Consider the following 16,341-nt stretch of genomic DNA (forward strand, 5'->3'; position numbering starts at 1 on the left):
TACTTCCAACCAGCTTTATTGAATGGATTTCACGAGAAACGACAAAACAAAAATAATGCCAAATGAATCAATTGATAACTTTGTATGTTCATCTGAAATGGTACTTTGAGATGAATAAAAAGCAATGCGAGATACAAACCTACATTTATGACTCCCTTGTGTTTGAACATTGACATTGGGCGCGTCTCAGCTATGAATGGGCTTTGGCGCTTCATTTCTGTATGTTTGCGGAATTCGGTATTTGGAGGTTTTGATGCTGTGGGATTCTAATGGAGCTCCTCTTGGGCGGTAAATACCCTGTACATCTGACTAAAACCAAATAGGGTGAAAGTGGCATGGCAGAATAATGAAAGGACTCCACCCCATCAACATCCTTAACCTTCACATTTTGGAACTCAATAATATATTTTATATACACAGCCATGGATTGGTAATGGTAATTTTGTCCAAAATGGATGGTGATTGGGAGGAAGTGAGTTCTACTTTCCTTTATCGTCACAAAATGGGTTCTAAACTTTATCTCGTTATAACATGCTGTGTTTATGTTGTTTCTCAGCCTTGTTTATCCCATGCCCTCGGCATTGTTATTCCACGGCACTGAGTTAGCTATCATGGCTTGTTCTAATCAAAGTCAAATTGCCTATGAAGCTCAACTCTCTATACAACAGATTGCTAAACATCTTAACAAGGTCACTAGATTTCAGTTGCCGCCTTCGGGTGTGCATCCAGATCCTACACAAGCTCCTGCGAGAGCATTCGATTCATCTCAAGAGTTATTTTGGATTGGGGATGAACTGGGACGCGTTAAAAGTTTCTATGGACTCGAAGGTATAGGATATACATCCTACAGGGCCGGTCAAGATCCAATTCGTCAATTTCTGTTCCATGATAAAGGAGTTATTTCAGTGGGAGGAAGAAGCGTTCATATGGCATCAAGGAGGGGTTTACACATATGGCACATTACGTACGACACTCCCCAGGGAAGCTTTGCAGATCAGGACTGATACTTTTGCGGATATAGGCACGAAGATATGAAGGACTTACGATGTATGAGTTACACTTCGAGGGGGACATCAGAGATACTAGTTGCGGGGATCCAGGACCAGATGTTTATAATTGATGTGGACAAAGGGGTTATCACGAAACAGGTATAGTACTCCGCGAATATGAGGAATACTTTCTAAACTTCTAGGTACCTACGAACAATCACTATAAGATCATGAAAAGGAGCCGATCCATTTGTGCGGCCACACCGACGGGGTCCGTTTGTATACTCGATCCTTACACCTACACCGTGACCAAGACTTGGCAGGCTCACACAGCACTCATCAATGATATGGATGTGCAAAGTGACTATCTACTCACTTGTGGATATTCAATACCACATCAAGGATCATCGTACAGGCTTGATACTTTTGTCATGGTGCTTAATCTTAGGACGCTGTCGACTTTACCTCCTATTCCCTTTCCTCCAGGAGCAGCATTTGTTAGAATGCACCCGCGAATGTTGACTACCTGTTATATTGTTTCGCAACAGGGTCAAATTCATATAGTTGATTTGATCAACCCGAATTCGAGCAACGTCAGACAAGCAAATGTTTTAACCACGTTGAGATCTCTAGAGATTGCAGCCACAGGGAACGCTATTGCTTTATCAGATATGGAAAACAGTGTACACATTTGGGGCTCGCGAGGCAATATTCGATTTGCCGAGCTCAGCAGTCCTATTGAGTTTGCGGATCCGGAGGATAAACCCGGATCTGGACCTATCGAATGGCGCGACGATACGTAAGTGTGGGAAACTCACTACTTTTTGGTCTTGCTAATTAAACATCGAACAGTCCATTGAATTTAGTCGGTATGCCATATTATCGAGAAAATCTGTTATCTGCATGGCCGAGTCATCTCATTTTCGAAGTCGGTGCTCCGCCTGTCAAGGTGGACCCAAATTGGATTATAAATCCTAAAGTTGGAGATGGGATGATTTGTGGCAAAAACGCAAGGAAGGATGTTAGAAGAAATCAGATAGAGAGTAGGAGAACGGCCGAGAGGACGCAACCAAGTATACAAACGCCAAAATTCTTGAGTGAAAGGGCTAGAGAAGGCGTTAATGATGCAACTCCTGAACGTGGTATTAATGAAATTGCCGAGATCATTAGGGATAAAGAGCTCCCTACTTTACAAGCAGGTAACAGTGCTTTCTACATGAATGTTGAGATTAAGTATAGCAAGTTTGGAGTCGATGATTTTGATTTTGGGTATGTACCAATTCCCTTTTCTGAAGCATTGGCTAATGTTGGGTAGATACTACAATAAGACTCCATATTCGGGGCTCGAGACTCACATCTCGAATTCATATGCTAATTCCTTGTTGCAAATAATGAGATTTACAATTCTCATTCGAAATTTTGCTTTGAAACACACTGCGACGGGTTGTCTTAATGATATGTGTTTGTTGTGCGAAATGGGTTTCTTGTTTGATATGTTGGAGAAAGCAGCGGGGACTGTATGTCAAGCGACAAACCTGCTAAAGACATTTAGCCACATTCCAGAGGGTGAGTAACCTCTTGAAAATCATCTATACACTGCTGATATTTTGATAGCTAAGAGTATGCACTTATTGGAGGAAGAATCACGTGGAGTGTCAATCTCTACTTTACTTCAGTCATTGAATCAATTTCTTCTTATTAGGATTCCACAAGAATTCAAAAGCGTTCCTAGTGGGTCGAACATATTTGAGCGTGTTAGTACCTGATCTGATACTTTCGTCAAGATTATTGCTGATCATTTAGGTTTTTTCTATGCCCGTTACAATGAATATCAGGTGTGTCTTTTGTAAAAGTGAGCATACACGACCAGGAGGATCCTCTTCTGTTGAACTAACTTATCCGCAAACCCCACCTGTAAGTTCAGTACTTCAACAGCATTTGAATCATGCTAAATACGTCAGAAACCATATAATCGAAATGGCAAGTCACCATCAATGCCTAAGAAATCATTTTGTGAAATTTTAAAAGCAAGCATTGAACGAGAAACAACAAATCGCGGATGGTGTGGGACTTGTAGAAAATATCAAACTTTACAGACGAAAAAGACCATCCATACCTCACCACCAGTTCTTATGCTCAATGCAAATCTTACAACTCCTGAATCAAAACAGTTTTGGGAAACGCCAGGTTGTTTGCCAGAAGAGATAGGAACTATCATTAACATGGGTCAAATCTACTGTTATCAAGGCGAAGATTTGAGACTTCACATAGCACGTGGTGCTCACAACATTACTGTTTATTCTCTAGTAGGTTTCGCTGCGGAAATTGATGTTGGGCAAAATGAGAAACCTCATTTGGTATCTTTAATAAATGGTGAAATTCATATTCCTCTTTTGCTTTTGCATGTACTAATATATCATAGTTGCTCATTCTGCGCCAACTCCACCAGCAGAAAGTCAATGGCATCTCTTTAATGATTTCCTAGTTACTCCGATACCAAAAGAAGATGCTTTATCTTTTAACTCGAGCTGGAAATTACCATCCGTTATCACTTATCAAGTGAAGGAAACGAACAATAGGATTGACAATTCGTGGAAGGACAATTTAGACACTTCTCTTTTATTTGCCGATGAAAAGTTTGTTCTCCTCTCTTTTCAACCTCTTACAAGTGCTAACAGACCTTAAGTACGCGCGTCATTAATAAAACTCACAAACCTCTCTCCCCAGATCGTGAGATGCCAACCGAAGGAACTCTCATAGCTCTCGATACTGAATTCGTCTCAATTCGTCAACCCGAAATAGAAGTCAACTCCGAAGGCGAAAGACAAACTATCCGGCCTATTGCACACGCTCTAGCACGTGTCTCTGTTGTTCGAGGCTCAGGTGATGATGAAGGATATCCATTTATTGATGATTACATCAATTGCAAAGATCCGATTATCGACTACTTGACGTCTTATTCGGGTATTAGTCCTGGTGACCTCGATCCACAAAGAACGAAACACAATCTCGTTTCTCTCAAGATTGCTTACAAGAAACTCTGGATTCTATTAAATCTTGGATGTAAATTTGTTGGTCATGGACTCAAAACAGACTTTAGAGTCATTAATATACAGATACCAAAATCACATGTCATTGATACAGCTGATCTTTTCTTTATACCATCCAAACAGAGAAAATTGGGATTGGCGTTCTTGGCATGGTATTTATTCAGAGAAGATATTCAAGTCGAGACGCATGATAGTATTGAAGATGCAAGAACCGCGTTGAGATTATGGAAAAAATGGGAAGAATGGACTGCGTCAGAAGAAGTTGGAGGGATGTTAGTGGAGGAATTGTTGATTGAAGTTTACAGACAAGGACAAGCGTGCAATTTTAGACCACCCAGTTTCAATGCTAGGAAAGAGAGAGAAAGAGAGAGAGAAAGAGAGGGGAGGGATATTAGTAGAACTAATACTCCACCAGCAAATGGTAACGACGATGGTGGTGTAAGCTTGAAGGGACCAAGTACACCGGTTCGAAAGCCACTTGGAACGTTACCGTTTGGCTCTGGGGGAGGTGGGACTGTAAATGGGAGTGGGTTTTCTAACTTTGGAGGAGGAGGTAGTGGGTGGACGCCGGGTAAAGGAAGTCCATTACGGTGAGGTTATACGAGATGAAGGGGAGGGCGTGCCTTGGTCTTGATGGTTGAATGACTTGGATTAAGTATTACGGAAGAGGGGGGAGGCGGAGAGTAAAAGAAGGATGTAGAAGGAAGGTGACTCATTATAGCAAATAAATAGATTGAATGAAGAAAAAAAGTTTATTTGAAGGTTAGAGAAATAGATTTCGTATGTTGACAGTGATTGAGGTACAAGCAATGAGTGTACTGTGTGATGACATATACTGGTTAACTCAAGAATTATCGTCCATATATCCTTTGTTGATAGAGTAGATACACTACAGTGAAATGAATTTCTTTATTTACCGAGGCTCTCCTATTAAGTTGCTCGAGCACCATCTGAAATCCACCCCTCTCCGCTCCACAACCATTCTTTATGTACCCTCACTTGTCCCCCTTCCCGTTGTCTTCTTTTATTCCCTTTATTCCTCACTCTCTGGTCCATTCTATCCAACCATCAACACCCAAACCTCTTTGATCCACAATCTCTAGATATTCTTCTCTATAACACATATCGTATCGAATCAAATAACAAATCGAGCTTGTACTTTAGTATGTTCCGATAGTATGGGAGAGATTCATAGTCTTTAGTCATCCTACATAGTTTTAGACTGATATAGGATGTTAACGAATCAATGATTCAATCAATCTGGGACGATTTCTCTTCTCAAACTCAAGCATAGGAATCGAATCATATATTATCTTGATGAAAACGAGTTTCAATGTACCTATTAACGGCTTCATTACTTCTGTCTTCATAATATAATTTCCTTTTATTTTCTTCTCTTCTCTTTGTAATACCTGCCCTTCTCTCGCATTTACAAAATCGATATGAGAAAGCAGGATAGTGGTTGTTGGAAGACGTCAACGCCTGGGTAGCACTATCCGGGGCCTTGAAGGATATCTTGCAGAATAGGAATTTGAAGCCCACAATCTTGATCGTTGATACACTGGGCGGATTTCGAGACCTAAAACAGCTAATCGACCTGCTTGTTTCAAGATTGACCATCTCTTTTCGTGTTAAGTGGGGGGAGGGGCGGCAAGATGCTGGTACCAGGATTCAGATGATCGAATATCAGATATGTCTATGTATACATGTGTGTGTACTCCTTTTGACACGACCTGACAAATATCTAAATCTAACTGCGAATCTATTCTCTCCTAGAATTCTATATATAAAGATAATATCACCAACCTACTCTATTCTTCCTCCGCCTCAATTCTCGCAAAATCTTCAATGATCTCCAACAACACCGAACCCAACTCCTTCACACAAGGCGGCACAACCATCGAAAAGTGATCTAAAACCAAACGTTAGCATATTTCAAAATTCAAACAACCCAATCAGCAACTCACCAGCATCAACCTTATGAACCTTAATATCCCCCTTCAACAATAACTCCTCCCACCCATTCGTCCCAAAATCGCTCCTCTTCCCAAAAAACCAACTCTTAAACTCCTCCTCAAAATCCCCCAACTCCATCTCACTCATATTCTTCCCCCCGCTCCCCGGCCTCATTGCCGCCTTTCCCGTAACCTGATCGTTCCTCTCCCCCGGATTTGCACTGTCATTCAGCCCCTTACTCGCCCAAATAATATGCGTTTTGCGCGGTGCCCTCCCAGCCGGAAAAGGCACTGCATCGTATTTACAGAGAGCGCGAACGGTGGATGTCAGATGTTGTTTTTGCTGCACCAATAATCCCGACAATAGGTTTCCGCGCCCCACACCGGTGAATATCCCGAAACGCTCGATGAATTCCATGGTTACATCTGCCATAGGAACAGAGACATTGATGCGTGTATCTATTATCACGAGCCCGGTGATCGTCTCCCCGACCATGGCTAAGCGATGTGCAATTTCGTATGCGTAGATTCCGCCTGCGGACCAGCCGCCGATTAAATATGGGCCGTGGGGCTGGATGGTGCGCATGGCGGTGATGAAGATGTCGGCCATCTCTTGGATGGAAAGAGTGTATTCGTCTGGATTTTCTAGGAATGGCGATTCCAGGGCGTAGATCTTGCGACCGTGAGGGAGAGCGGGGAAGTGAATGTAGGGTGTTACGGCGCCGGAGCCGTCGGTAGCGAGGAAAAGGGGGGTGGCTTTGGAGTGGGGTTTGCCTTGGATGAGGATTACGCGGGATTTGGGGAGTTTGGGTTGAAATTCGGAGGTGGCGGTGTGACATGTTTGGGGGGAGGGGGATCCGTCGAGTTCTTCTCGTGCTGAGGTGATGGTAGAATTGCTGTTGAAGAATGCCGCTGGGAGTTCGGTTCCCGATTGCTTTTTGAAGATTGAGAGAATTTTGATGCTGAGCATGGAATCAACTCCTATCTCAGCAAATTCAGTACTAGGTGTCAACTCGGTGATATCTAGTCCTAATTCTGCTGCGACGATCTTGAATAAAGCAGTACTCTGAGAAGTCTCAGATGTGTTTTTTGATTTCTTGTTATTCTGAGCTTGCGTTTGGCTGGATGATCTTTGACGCTTAGCTGCTAGATTCTGTCGTTGTTCCTGTTTAGCCGTTGACTTTGACGGTGGTATTGGTATAGTCTCAGAGACACTGCCAAGCTCCCCCTTCGCTTCTACTACAGTGGGAAAATTCGAGAAGAACGCGGCGGGCAGCTCAACTCCAGTTCTTTCCCTGAAATCTGCAATGATGGAGATGCTCATTTGTGAATCTATTCCCACATCCGCAAAGCTTGAGTTATCTTTCATCTCTAATAAACTAACACCGGTTTTTGCAGCGACAGTATCGAGCAAGATGGAAGATAGATCGAGAGCCTCGACTGAGGTTTGCGAGCTAGTATTTGATACTAGCGTCGGAACCCAAGAATTTTCCGACGAATCACCTACCGAAGAAGCGGCATCTTCCTTGTCCTTGTGCAGGAATCGAGTTTTGCGAGGAGCTGGGCAAGGATCAAATGATTGTTCCTTCCCTAGCATCATGCTGAATATATCTCTGCTTAATCGCTGGAATTTGATATCGGTGCTTATCGCCACGAGGTTCGTGTCTGCAAAGACATACACGTCACACAGGCAAATGCCTTTGCTGGTTCGCTCTCGGATCGTTGCATAGGCTGTGCACTGTTGATTTTTTAACAAATCGCCCATGATGCTCATGCGTCCAATATTTCCCGCAATATACAGGTCTGTTTTTGATTTTGCGGGATCGACATTTAGCAACAGTCCTGCGAGATGTACGAGTGCATCTACAATGTATGGACTGTGCGTGAATGAGCCTAGGTCTGGATCCTGTTTAAGAACCATAGTGGCTGCGGCATCCTCGAAGTTTTCTTCTATGGAGATTTCTGATAATGCGTGGTAAGATCTATCGTAGTCGACTAGGGTTGAGAAGAGCTTGTAGATCAGGGGTTTAGTCATGTGGTGTGCGGTTTTGGAGTTCTCTAAGCTGCCAACTCTACTTTCGACCAGCCGTTGCATTCGTGACCATTCCACTTCCTGAATAACATTTCCTTCGTTGACAACAACATGACATGTACCATGCTCTGCCATACTGCTCGAGTTTTCAACAGAGCTAAAAGTGATAGAGATGACCTTTTGCGTGGAGTCAAGATCGACTGAAACGTGAACTATTTGTTCCGTATCTTTCGAATGAACAACAAGCGCATGCGTCATATTAAGACCAACCAGTTCCAGATTGGCTAAATCTGCTTTGATACCAGCTTGCTCGAGAACGAATTTCGAAGCTGTATACGCCATATCGCAGAACACGCTAGCGGGACAGATTGCAACGTCATCTACAATGTGGCCGCGAATGGCTTTGTATAGATTTGGCTCGGAGACCTGAGATGTGAAGATAGCTGATACGTGAGTGTTATTGATACTTAGAGATTCTAATTTCTGCAGACATGTTGTTGAGAGAGTAGGTTTAGCTTGGGTTTGAGGAGCTGCTAGCAATTGCGCTCGATATGGTACCCAGTAGTCCTTCAAGTCGAACGCATATGTGGGTAAATCTAATAGTCTGACGCTATTGAGATAATCGGCGTGGAACTCATGCCAAAGTACAGGAAGCTTGGCGACATGTGCAGCAGCGATAGCCTCTGAAATTGTTTCCCAATTATCTTTGCTGCGATGTAGTGACGGGAGACAAGTTGGTTGTGCATCTGATAGACTCTGTGTGATGAGTCCGATACACACTGGATGCGGACCTATTTCGAGAATGAGATCGTTGTTGCTGATGAATCCCTCTGATTCACATGCTCGCACGGCTTTCATGAATGTGACTGGTTCACAGATTTGTCGTCGCAGATAAGTGGCATTGAATACTCCTTCAGAAGTAATCACATCACCAGTCAAAGTTGAAGCGACCGGGATTTTAGGTGTCATGAAGTGTGCTCTCTTGGATGCCACCTCGAAATCATCAAGAATAGGATCCATTGCCTGAGAATGAAATCCGAATTCAGTTGGAAGAAGTGAGCATTGAACTTTCTTCTCCTTAAGCTGAATTTGAAGCAATTGTATCTCCTCTGTTGGGCCACTTACAACCGTGCTAGAAGGACCATTCAAACAGGAAATTTCACAAAATAACCGAGTCTTCAGAACCTCTGAGACTTTGTCTTTCGGCAATGCAATGGCTAGCATAGCCGAGGTTCCAGGTCCACACTGCTTCTCCATCAACGTGGCCCGCTTGTTGACTAGAAACAGGGTATCGCTGATGGATAACACACCAGCAATGCACAACGCGGCGTACTCGCCAAGACTATGTCCGATTACCAAGCGTGGTTTGAGGCCTAAAGACTCCCAGTAATGGGCCAAAGCAATCTCTAACGCGACAATAGCTAGTTGAATTTGAGCAGCTGTCGCATTTTTCACATCTTGCGTTCCGCGTATGATGTCAATAAAGGAAGCAAGATCTTGACTGTCGCAGAGAGATTGGTACGTATCGAGAGTTTGCTTGAATCTTGGTGAGGTTTCATATAGTATTCTGCCCATTCCAGTGTATTGCGCGCTTTGTCCTGTGAATACGAATATAAGTGATGAGCCGGACTTTGGTGATAGTTCTGGCTCTGTGCTTGAATCGAGTTGCTTCGCTAGTTCGCTAATGTACTCGCATACAAATGCTACTCGGTAGAGCTCATGTTCGTGACGAGCAGTTGTTGTATAAGCCAAATCAGCTATCGTAGTATCTGGATTCATCTTTAGGTACTGTATTAGGCGCTTCTTGTTTGCTGCGTGAGAGGTTAAGGTACGAGCGGAAACTGTGATGACATGATGGGATCGTGGATCAGGGCTTTTCGACACTCTTCGAGGTGCGTCTTCAATTAGGAGACTAGTGTTACCCCCCGCAGCATCAAAAGAATTAACCACGATTCTTCTTTTACCATCACCATTCGGTCTTGGAACCAGTCGGCCCTTGCCGTCTGCAATAACAACATTCGACGCTTCCAGGTCAGGAAAATTGTGATTAAGCTTGAAGGGCCACTCCGGCTGCGTTGGGATACTTCCTTCCCTCAAAATCAACAATGATTTAATGAGTGAAGCAATTCCCGCCGCCGCTTCACTATGCCCGATAATCGCCTTCACAGCCCCAATGTGCAGCGGATTATCCCTGCCCCGATTCTGCGCAAACACGTTCCTTACCGAATTAGTCTCGACATTATCCCCGGCCTGCGTCCCTGTCCCATGCATTTCCACAAACCCTACATCATGTGGATCCACGCTGGCCTTTCTCAACAGCCTCCCAAACAATGTTTCCTGCGCCTCTTGCCCTGGATACGTTATCGAGGCCGCGCCTGCATTTGAGTTTCTTTCTGTTCCCTTAATCACAGCAAGAATGTTATCATTCTCTCTCACTGCATCTTCCAACCTTTTCAAGACCACAACGCCGAGCGCTTCGCCCCGACAATACCCATCCGCATCATCGTGGAAAGTCTTGCACCCGCCAGTCGCGGATAAAAATCCACCTTTGCCTAATCCGGAAAACATTTCTGGGGCTCCGAGTAGTGATCCCCCAGCTACAGTTGCCATGTCGAGTTCACGATTATTGAGGGCTTCGCACGCGAGATGTGCACAGGTCAAACTAGACGAACAGGCCGTATCAACACTGTAAAAGCCTCCGCCCCATTTAAAGTAATGCGCTACTCGGCCGGGATGAAATGCCCGGTCAAGAGAGGGCAGGTAATGAGTATCGATTCCCATCTGGGCATTGATATCTTTCCAGTCATCGACGGTTTGGCCAAAATATGTGCCGATTTTAGAGGGATGAGTAGAAGCGCTGGAATTACGCGCATACCCTGCTTTTTCAAGGGCTTCGTAGGTACAGAGGAGAAGGAGTCGTTGCAGGGGATCCATCTGGAGGGCTTCTTTGGGGAGACGTTGAAAAGTTTGTTGTCGAAGAGGCCGGGGTGGCTGAGGAAGACGCCGTGGGTGGTCAAGAGAGAGTTTTTGGTTTCGCCGGTGGGGTCATGGAAGTCGGAGATGGAGAAGCGAGAGGGAGGAATCTGTTGAGTAAGTATTTGTTTCTATGAGTATTGCGTGCGTGTAGGAGAAAATTACCGTTTCGTGTAATGCATGCCCGGCTTGTAGCACCTTCCAGAATTCTTCCACATCTTCCGCCAATGGAAAGCGCCCGGACATCCCGATCACGGCGATATCACTCGATCTACCACGTGAGTTTGTGGTGTCTGAACCTTCATGAGACCCGGTGTGAGCGCTTATGTGAATGGCGAAGAAAAAAGATGCTAATATCTTCTGCACCATCCCCGTATGACTACACGGTCCCAGAGTCGTTAAAGTGATTTCCGAATCCCTATCAAGACTGACAATTGAAGCAAGGCCCTCGACTGTCTTGTCGATGCACATCGGTTTATGTGCTATATCATCCACAATCGCGTGGAGAAGTTCGCGTAGCGATGCTGCTGGATATGGCAAGCCAGTGCTTATTGAGACGAGTAATGATGTGTGTGGGATTGCGTAGCTGAGAACAGGCGAATCTCCAAGAATAAAGGAGATATCTAGCTGTACGAGATGCGGAGCGTGAACCGCATTGGCTGAGGTGAGTAATTTATGCGGTACGTCAATTGCGGGGCATAAATTTTGCAGTGTAGATGGAGGCCCGAAGACTGTAGTCCACGATTTTGTGGATACGCCTGCGTATGCCCATCTTGGCTTTGGGAAATTCTACAAAGACCAAAGATCAGTATCGTTATTTTGAGCCTGAAACTCACTATTTTGGCTTACCTTGTTAAACTCCTCCAATTTCTTCTCTAGGTCCCAAAACTGAAGACCAAACAATATACAGCCCCATGATCTGTGCGTGTCTTCGATACATCGCGATCGCCGGCGTACAGCAACACCTAGTCGCAGACTTATTGCTATGATTTCAGTGCCTAACTTGGCAATTTTACTTGTATCACTCACTGCTGCTGCCACTGAAGCTGCAAGAAGACCGATGCAAAGACCGAGAGAATGTGTATTGTTGTTGTTTTCGGTCGATTTGTGAAAGAGCAAGTCACCAATTTGTATGGTGGTGATGAGAACATAGCCAATCATCTCATCTGGGAACTCTTCTTTGGCATATCGCTCGCCCAACTCAAGAAGATCGTCGAAATGCCCAAACACTCCTCGTTCTTCTGGCAGAAAGGTGGAAAGCTGGCATTGTATGACATCACAGGCAGATCTTAGGAAGTCTCTCAGCTGTGGGTGAGTCTTAGAGTGAGAGAAAAGTGTTTTGAGAGCGGAGAGCTTGTCAACGTGTACATCTCCAAAGAGGAAGATTTGGTGTGTAGGGGCCATGATTTATGGATGGGTATAGTTTCTTTACGGGAGGAGAAGAGAATGGAGTGATATTTCAGGAAAGGAGATTATATTAGAGGGTAGGGTGCGAGTTAGTCAAGTGAGTACTCTATTTGCAAAAGAGGACTCCAGAGTGAAAGGACGGTGATAAGAGGGGAGTCTGAGTTTACAGGAGTTCCGGTGATTCCATTGGGAAAAGTGTTCCTCCGCGAACCAAGAAGGCTGTACATATAGTGGCGAGGAGGCGCCTGCTCCTGTTCCCGTCTTCCTCAGCTTTTAGTCTTTTTCTTGAACAAGAACATAGAATTCTGGTTCCCTTCTACAGTGTTCCCTAGCAGATAGGGACGAGGTAGTAAGGTCTAGAGTGGGCGATGTGAGCTGTGTTGGAAACATGCTAGCTGATTGAAAAGTTTTAGAAAACCATGTAATTCTACGAAATACACACAGGTTCTGTTCAGTAGGCTTTTTGAAGGAAGGGTAGACATTCTACTGCACAGCTTGTACAAGGCTTTCTTGAGCGGCGTCTTTGGCGTTAGAAAGCTTGCATAGTATCACCATCATGGATCTTATTATTCCAATAGCGTAGTGCCCTGCATTCAGTGATCTATTCGACATACGAAGGGATGATATACTTTATCTTCAGCCAGTCTTGGATATTAGATAGTCACTGTGGGATATGTATCCTTATTCAATACCCCGAGTTTTCAGAACAAACGCGATATCCCACATTGGGTAAGCAATATCGTAAAGGTGTATGAAAAGACGCCTGGTAAGCCATCTGGATTCCTATTCAGTAGTTGCGGCAGTGTGTCTCATTCGTAGAAAATCTGGATATCCTGTGTCCAATATTTCGAAACTTTTGAAGCGAAATTTCATTTTCTAGCGCACTCTCTGCACAATCTCAGCCGACTTTCAGTAAGCCAACTTCAGAGGGAATTCCTGTTCTATCCGCATACTTTTTACTTTGTGGGGTGATATTCCTACCCGGGCACATGCAGTGGAACAATATTCCTTTTTTCCTTGCATATTTGGATACATTCAAATAATGTATTGACAGAAATATAGCCAGCTAATAGAGTTGCAATATATCTTCTCGACACAACTTCAGAAACCAAAGAAAAAGCAAAGAACAATGATGTAAGTCGTGGCATAACGCCGCTGATTGAGGGGGATCACCCCGTCGAAACTTGAACTACACAACCACAGTGTGTTGGACCAATTTAAAAACTGAAGAAATTCAACTAGAATTTCCGAAACAGTATCAAGAGCTCAGATTGGAAAGTAGAAATCTTCATGGGAAGGTATAAGAAGACCAGAGTTTTGTGCATAAATTATAGCACGTCGCGTCGATGGACTTATCGCGATATCAAGCGCGTTACCAACAATAAAAACTATCGCCCATATGAGAGAATGTAATGCACTTCTCAGGTGGACTAAGGAATCAATGATCAGTAATTATCCCTCAAGACATTGATTGTTGAATGAAGCAGCTGAAGAACTTTGCATATAACGAAATTACACTTCAGACAATGTGTTACTTATCTCTTTTGAGCCCTCGCCACAATATTGGATACTCCTGGCCAAAATTCAATTCCACGATTTTTTCAATGATATCCACATCTTAGATTTGCTATTGGGTATTGAATTGAATCCATGTGAATGGCCAGAGCAATAAAAGCAGTACTTGGTGGTGGTTTGACGCGGGCTGAAATGTGGTTCAAAAACGGGGAATTAAGCAGAAGAACGCATACGTCGTACTTACTTCAGCCACTTGATGTTGCAATATTCAGCCCCCCCAAAACGACCTACCGTAACGCTATTAGGATAATTTAAGTTTTGGTGGGTGGTTAGCGGCGTTGCGCCACAACTTACATCGTCAAATTTACAATCCGATTCTACCGCGTAGACCTGTAAGTCCCACTTCACTTTTCTACTTTGAAGTATTGGCACTCACGATGAGTCTTGGTGCTGCAAATCTGATCAGGTACTTAGGGTATGCTTCGGTCTGTTTGTATAACCACGTTTCACAGATATCAGTTCCAGCAAGGAATCTAGACAACGCCTCCTCATGATTAGCTGTTTATCCTGTTGTGCCTCTTTTGTTGATGGAATTATCGTATCATATATCCCACTATGATAGGATAGAATGGAAAGGGTCACGTACATGGTCACATGTATGACAGGTGTAGAAGCAAACGACATCACTGATGGGAAGATTTAGGGTGCTGCTGTCCCTCTCATGCAGGAATTATGCAGTCAACATCACCCCATAAGAAGACTGAGAGTGTGGTACAGTTTCAAGCCTTTGACGGAAGGGATCTCTTTTTCTCTTTCTCTCTCCTCGGATTTCAGGTTTGAGTTTAATATAAAATGTTCACAATCTTCTATCTTGTCCCTTTATACTCGCAGCTTATTTCGGGAAGATTTACTTTGCTTCATAGACTGATAACTTCTGGTGGAGAAGCATTGTTCTTAATTCGTCTGTTACTTACTACTCATACTATTGAAATCAGTATTTCAAAATGGCCAATATGAATAACTCGGACATTGAAGTCAAGATTGAAGAACGAAGTACGAACCTTCCATGGTATCAACTCACTATTCCGTCTGCCAAACTCGATGGAGCAATTCGCGAGTTGCTCGAAGACTACGCGGGATTCCCACCTTCCGAAGTCGAGCCTCATGTTTACAAAATTGTCAGAACTTCCTCTCCTTTGTGATTTTTGGGAAATTAACGATTTATTCACAGCGTAATCGTGCTTGGAGTATCTTCCCCTATCCTTGCATAGGGGCTTTCCAATTCCTCGACATCGTTATCACATCCTTCCCATACTATCCTACACTCCTCACGCGATTAGCTTCTCCAGGTACCAAGTTCCTCGATCTTGGTTGTTGCTTTGGACAAGTCATTCGACGACTTGTCTACGATGGTGCTCTGCCAGAAAATCTTTATGGTTGCGACTTGCGAACCGAGTTCTTTGAACTCGGCTATGATCTCTTTAAGGATAAAGACAATTTGAAGAGTACGCTCTTCAAAGCAGATATATTTGATGAGGACAATGTGGATGTGAAAAGGCTTGAGGGAGATATTGATGTAATCTATGCCGGAAGTTTTCTCCATATGTATGGATGGGATGATCAGGTTAAGATATGCAAGATATTGGCAAGAGCTATGAAGAAAGAGGGAAGTGTGCTTATGGGAAGGCAGGGTGGAGGCAAAGTTGCAAAAGAGGTAACATTTCCCCTTCACGAAGAGAGCAAGATGTTTGTGCATAACGCGGAGAGCTTTCGAAAGATGTGGGACGAGGCAAGCGAGGCGAGTGGCACAAAAGTGAGTTTTCCGTATATATTTATCTGTCGGTAGCTCTGGACAGACTGAGCTGACCTGGCACAATTTAGTGGAAAGTCGAATGTGAGGAGGTTCAACTACGCAGTGATGATTGGAAAGGAGCGGAAGGGATGGTTTGGGTTCAATTTGTTATCTTCAGAGAATAGGTAGATTTTTTTATATTCTTAGAGAGCCTAAACTGAGCTATAAACAATATAGAATATACGAGTTACATTCAACCAACCAATTTGGTGGGTGAAGATTACAGACTTTTATCTTAGCAAAAGAGTAATAGAGATTGCATTTTTTGCAACAAAGTCATCTATATAATAAGGCTGTGTTATTACATTCCTAGTTTCCTCATCTAAGCTACCGAGTGAAAAGAATGAGTTGAGTAACTTTCTAGCGAAAAGAATTGGCTCAGATGTCCCATAGCCAGGAGTTCCACAAATTATCTCAAGACGACAGAGTAATCATTGGTTATACAATTGAATTTACTCGTGAAGCTGGAGGATCATACCGGCGAAGCAATTCAACCAAAATTCAGGGATCAGCAAACCTCATTTGCAATACTTCATCATGTTTCTTATTCCTTTCGCTGATATTAATT

General features: G+C 43.7%; 3 protein-coding genes across 3 annotated transcripts; 2 read left to right on the forward strand and 1 right to left on the reverse strand.

Annotated features, from left to right (window-relative positions):
* Window positions 1–451: 451 nt before the first annotated feature.
* Window positions 452–4,633, forward strand: EAF02_001213 (uncharacterized protein; the record flags this gene model as incomplete). Its single annotated transcript, XM_038897261.1, has 11 exons — window positions 452–472; window positions 690–964; window positions 1,022–1,148; window positions 1,193–1,788; window positions 1,842–2,258; window positions 2,305–2,555; window positions 2,604–2,743; window positions 2,793–2,903; window positions 2,951–3,362; window positions 3,412–3,625; window positions 3,676–4,633. The coding sequence occupies 11 exons, from the start codon at window positions 452–454 to the stop codon at window positions 4,631–4,633; spliced, it is 3,522 nt and encodes a 1,173-aa protein (XP_038764120.1).
* A 1,217-nt stretch (window positions 4,634–5,850) lies between these two features.
* EAF02_001214 (uncharacterized protein) lies at window positions 5,851–12,403 on the reverse strand (the record flags this gene model as incomplete). Its single annotated transcript, XM_038897262.1, has 4 exons — window positions 5,851–5,951; window positions 6,007–11,017; window positions 11,165–11,788; window positions 11,849–12,403. 4 exons carry the CDS (start codon window positions 12,401–12,403, stop codon window positions 5,851–5,853), a joined length of 6,291 nt encoding a protein of 2,096 aa, XP_038764121.1.
* Window positions 12,404–14,702: 2,299 nt separating this feature from the next.
* EAF02_001215 (uncharacterized protein) lies at window positions 14,703–16,048 on the forward strand. Its single transcript, XM_038897263.1, has 3 exons — window positions 14,703–15,099; window positions 15,153–15,734; window positions 15,803–16,048. The coding sequence occupies exons 1-3, from the start codon at window positions 14,926–14,928 to the stop codon at window positions 15,896–15,898; spliced, it is 852 nt and encodes a 283-aa protein (XP_038764122.1). The 5' UTR covers window positions 14,703–14,925; the 3' UTR covers window positions 15,899–16,048.
* Window positions 16,049–16,341: the final 293 nt, after the last annotated feature.

The sequence above is a fragment of the Botrytis sinoallii genome (assembly GCF_014898435.1).
Source record: "Botrytis sinoallii strain Bc 23 chromosome Unknown BSIN_001, whole genome shotgun sequence".
NCBI classification, from domain to species: domain Eukaryota; kingdom Fungi; phylum Ascomycota; class Leotiomycetes; order Helotiales; family Sclerotiniaceae; genus Botrytis; species Botrytis sinoallii.

Bases quoted from the DNA above. Each gene is read 5' to 3' on its own strand.
- EAF02_001215 (XM_038897263.1), top strand. From the start codon at position 14,926: ATGGCCAATATGAATAACTCGGACATTGAAGTCAAGATTGAAGAACGA. The intron at 15,100-15,152 runs GTCAGAACTTCC...ATTTATTCACAG, and splicing joins AGCCTCATGTTTACAAAATT to CGTAATCGTGCTTGGAGTAT. The intron at 15,735-15,802 runs GTGAGTTTTCCG...GGCACAATTTAG, and splicing joins GCGAGGCGAGTGGCACAAAA to TGGAAAGTCGAATGTGAGGA.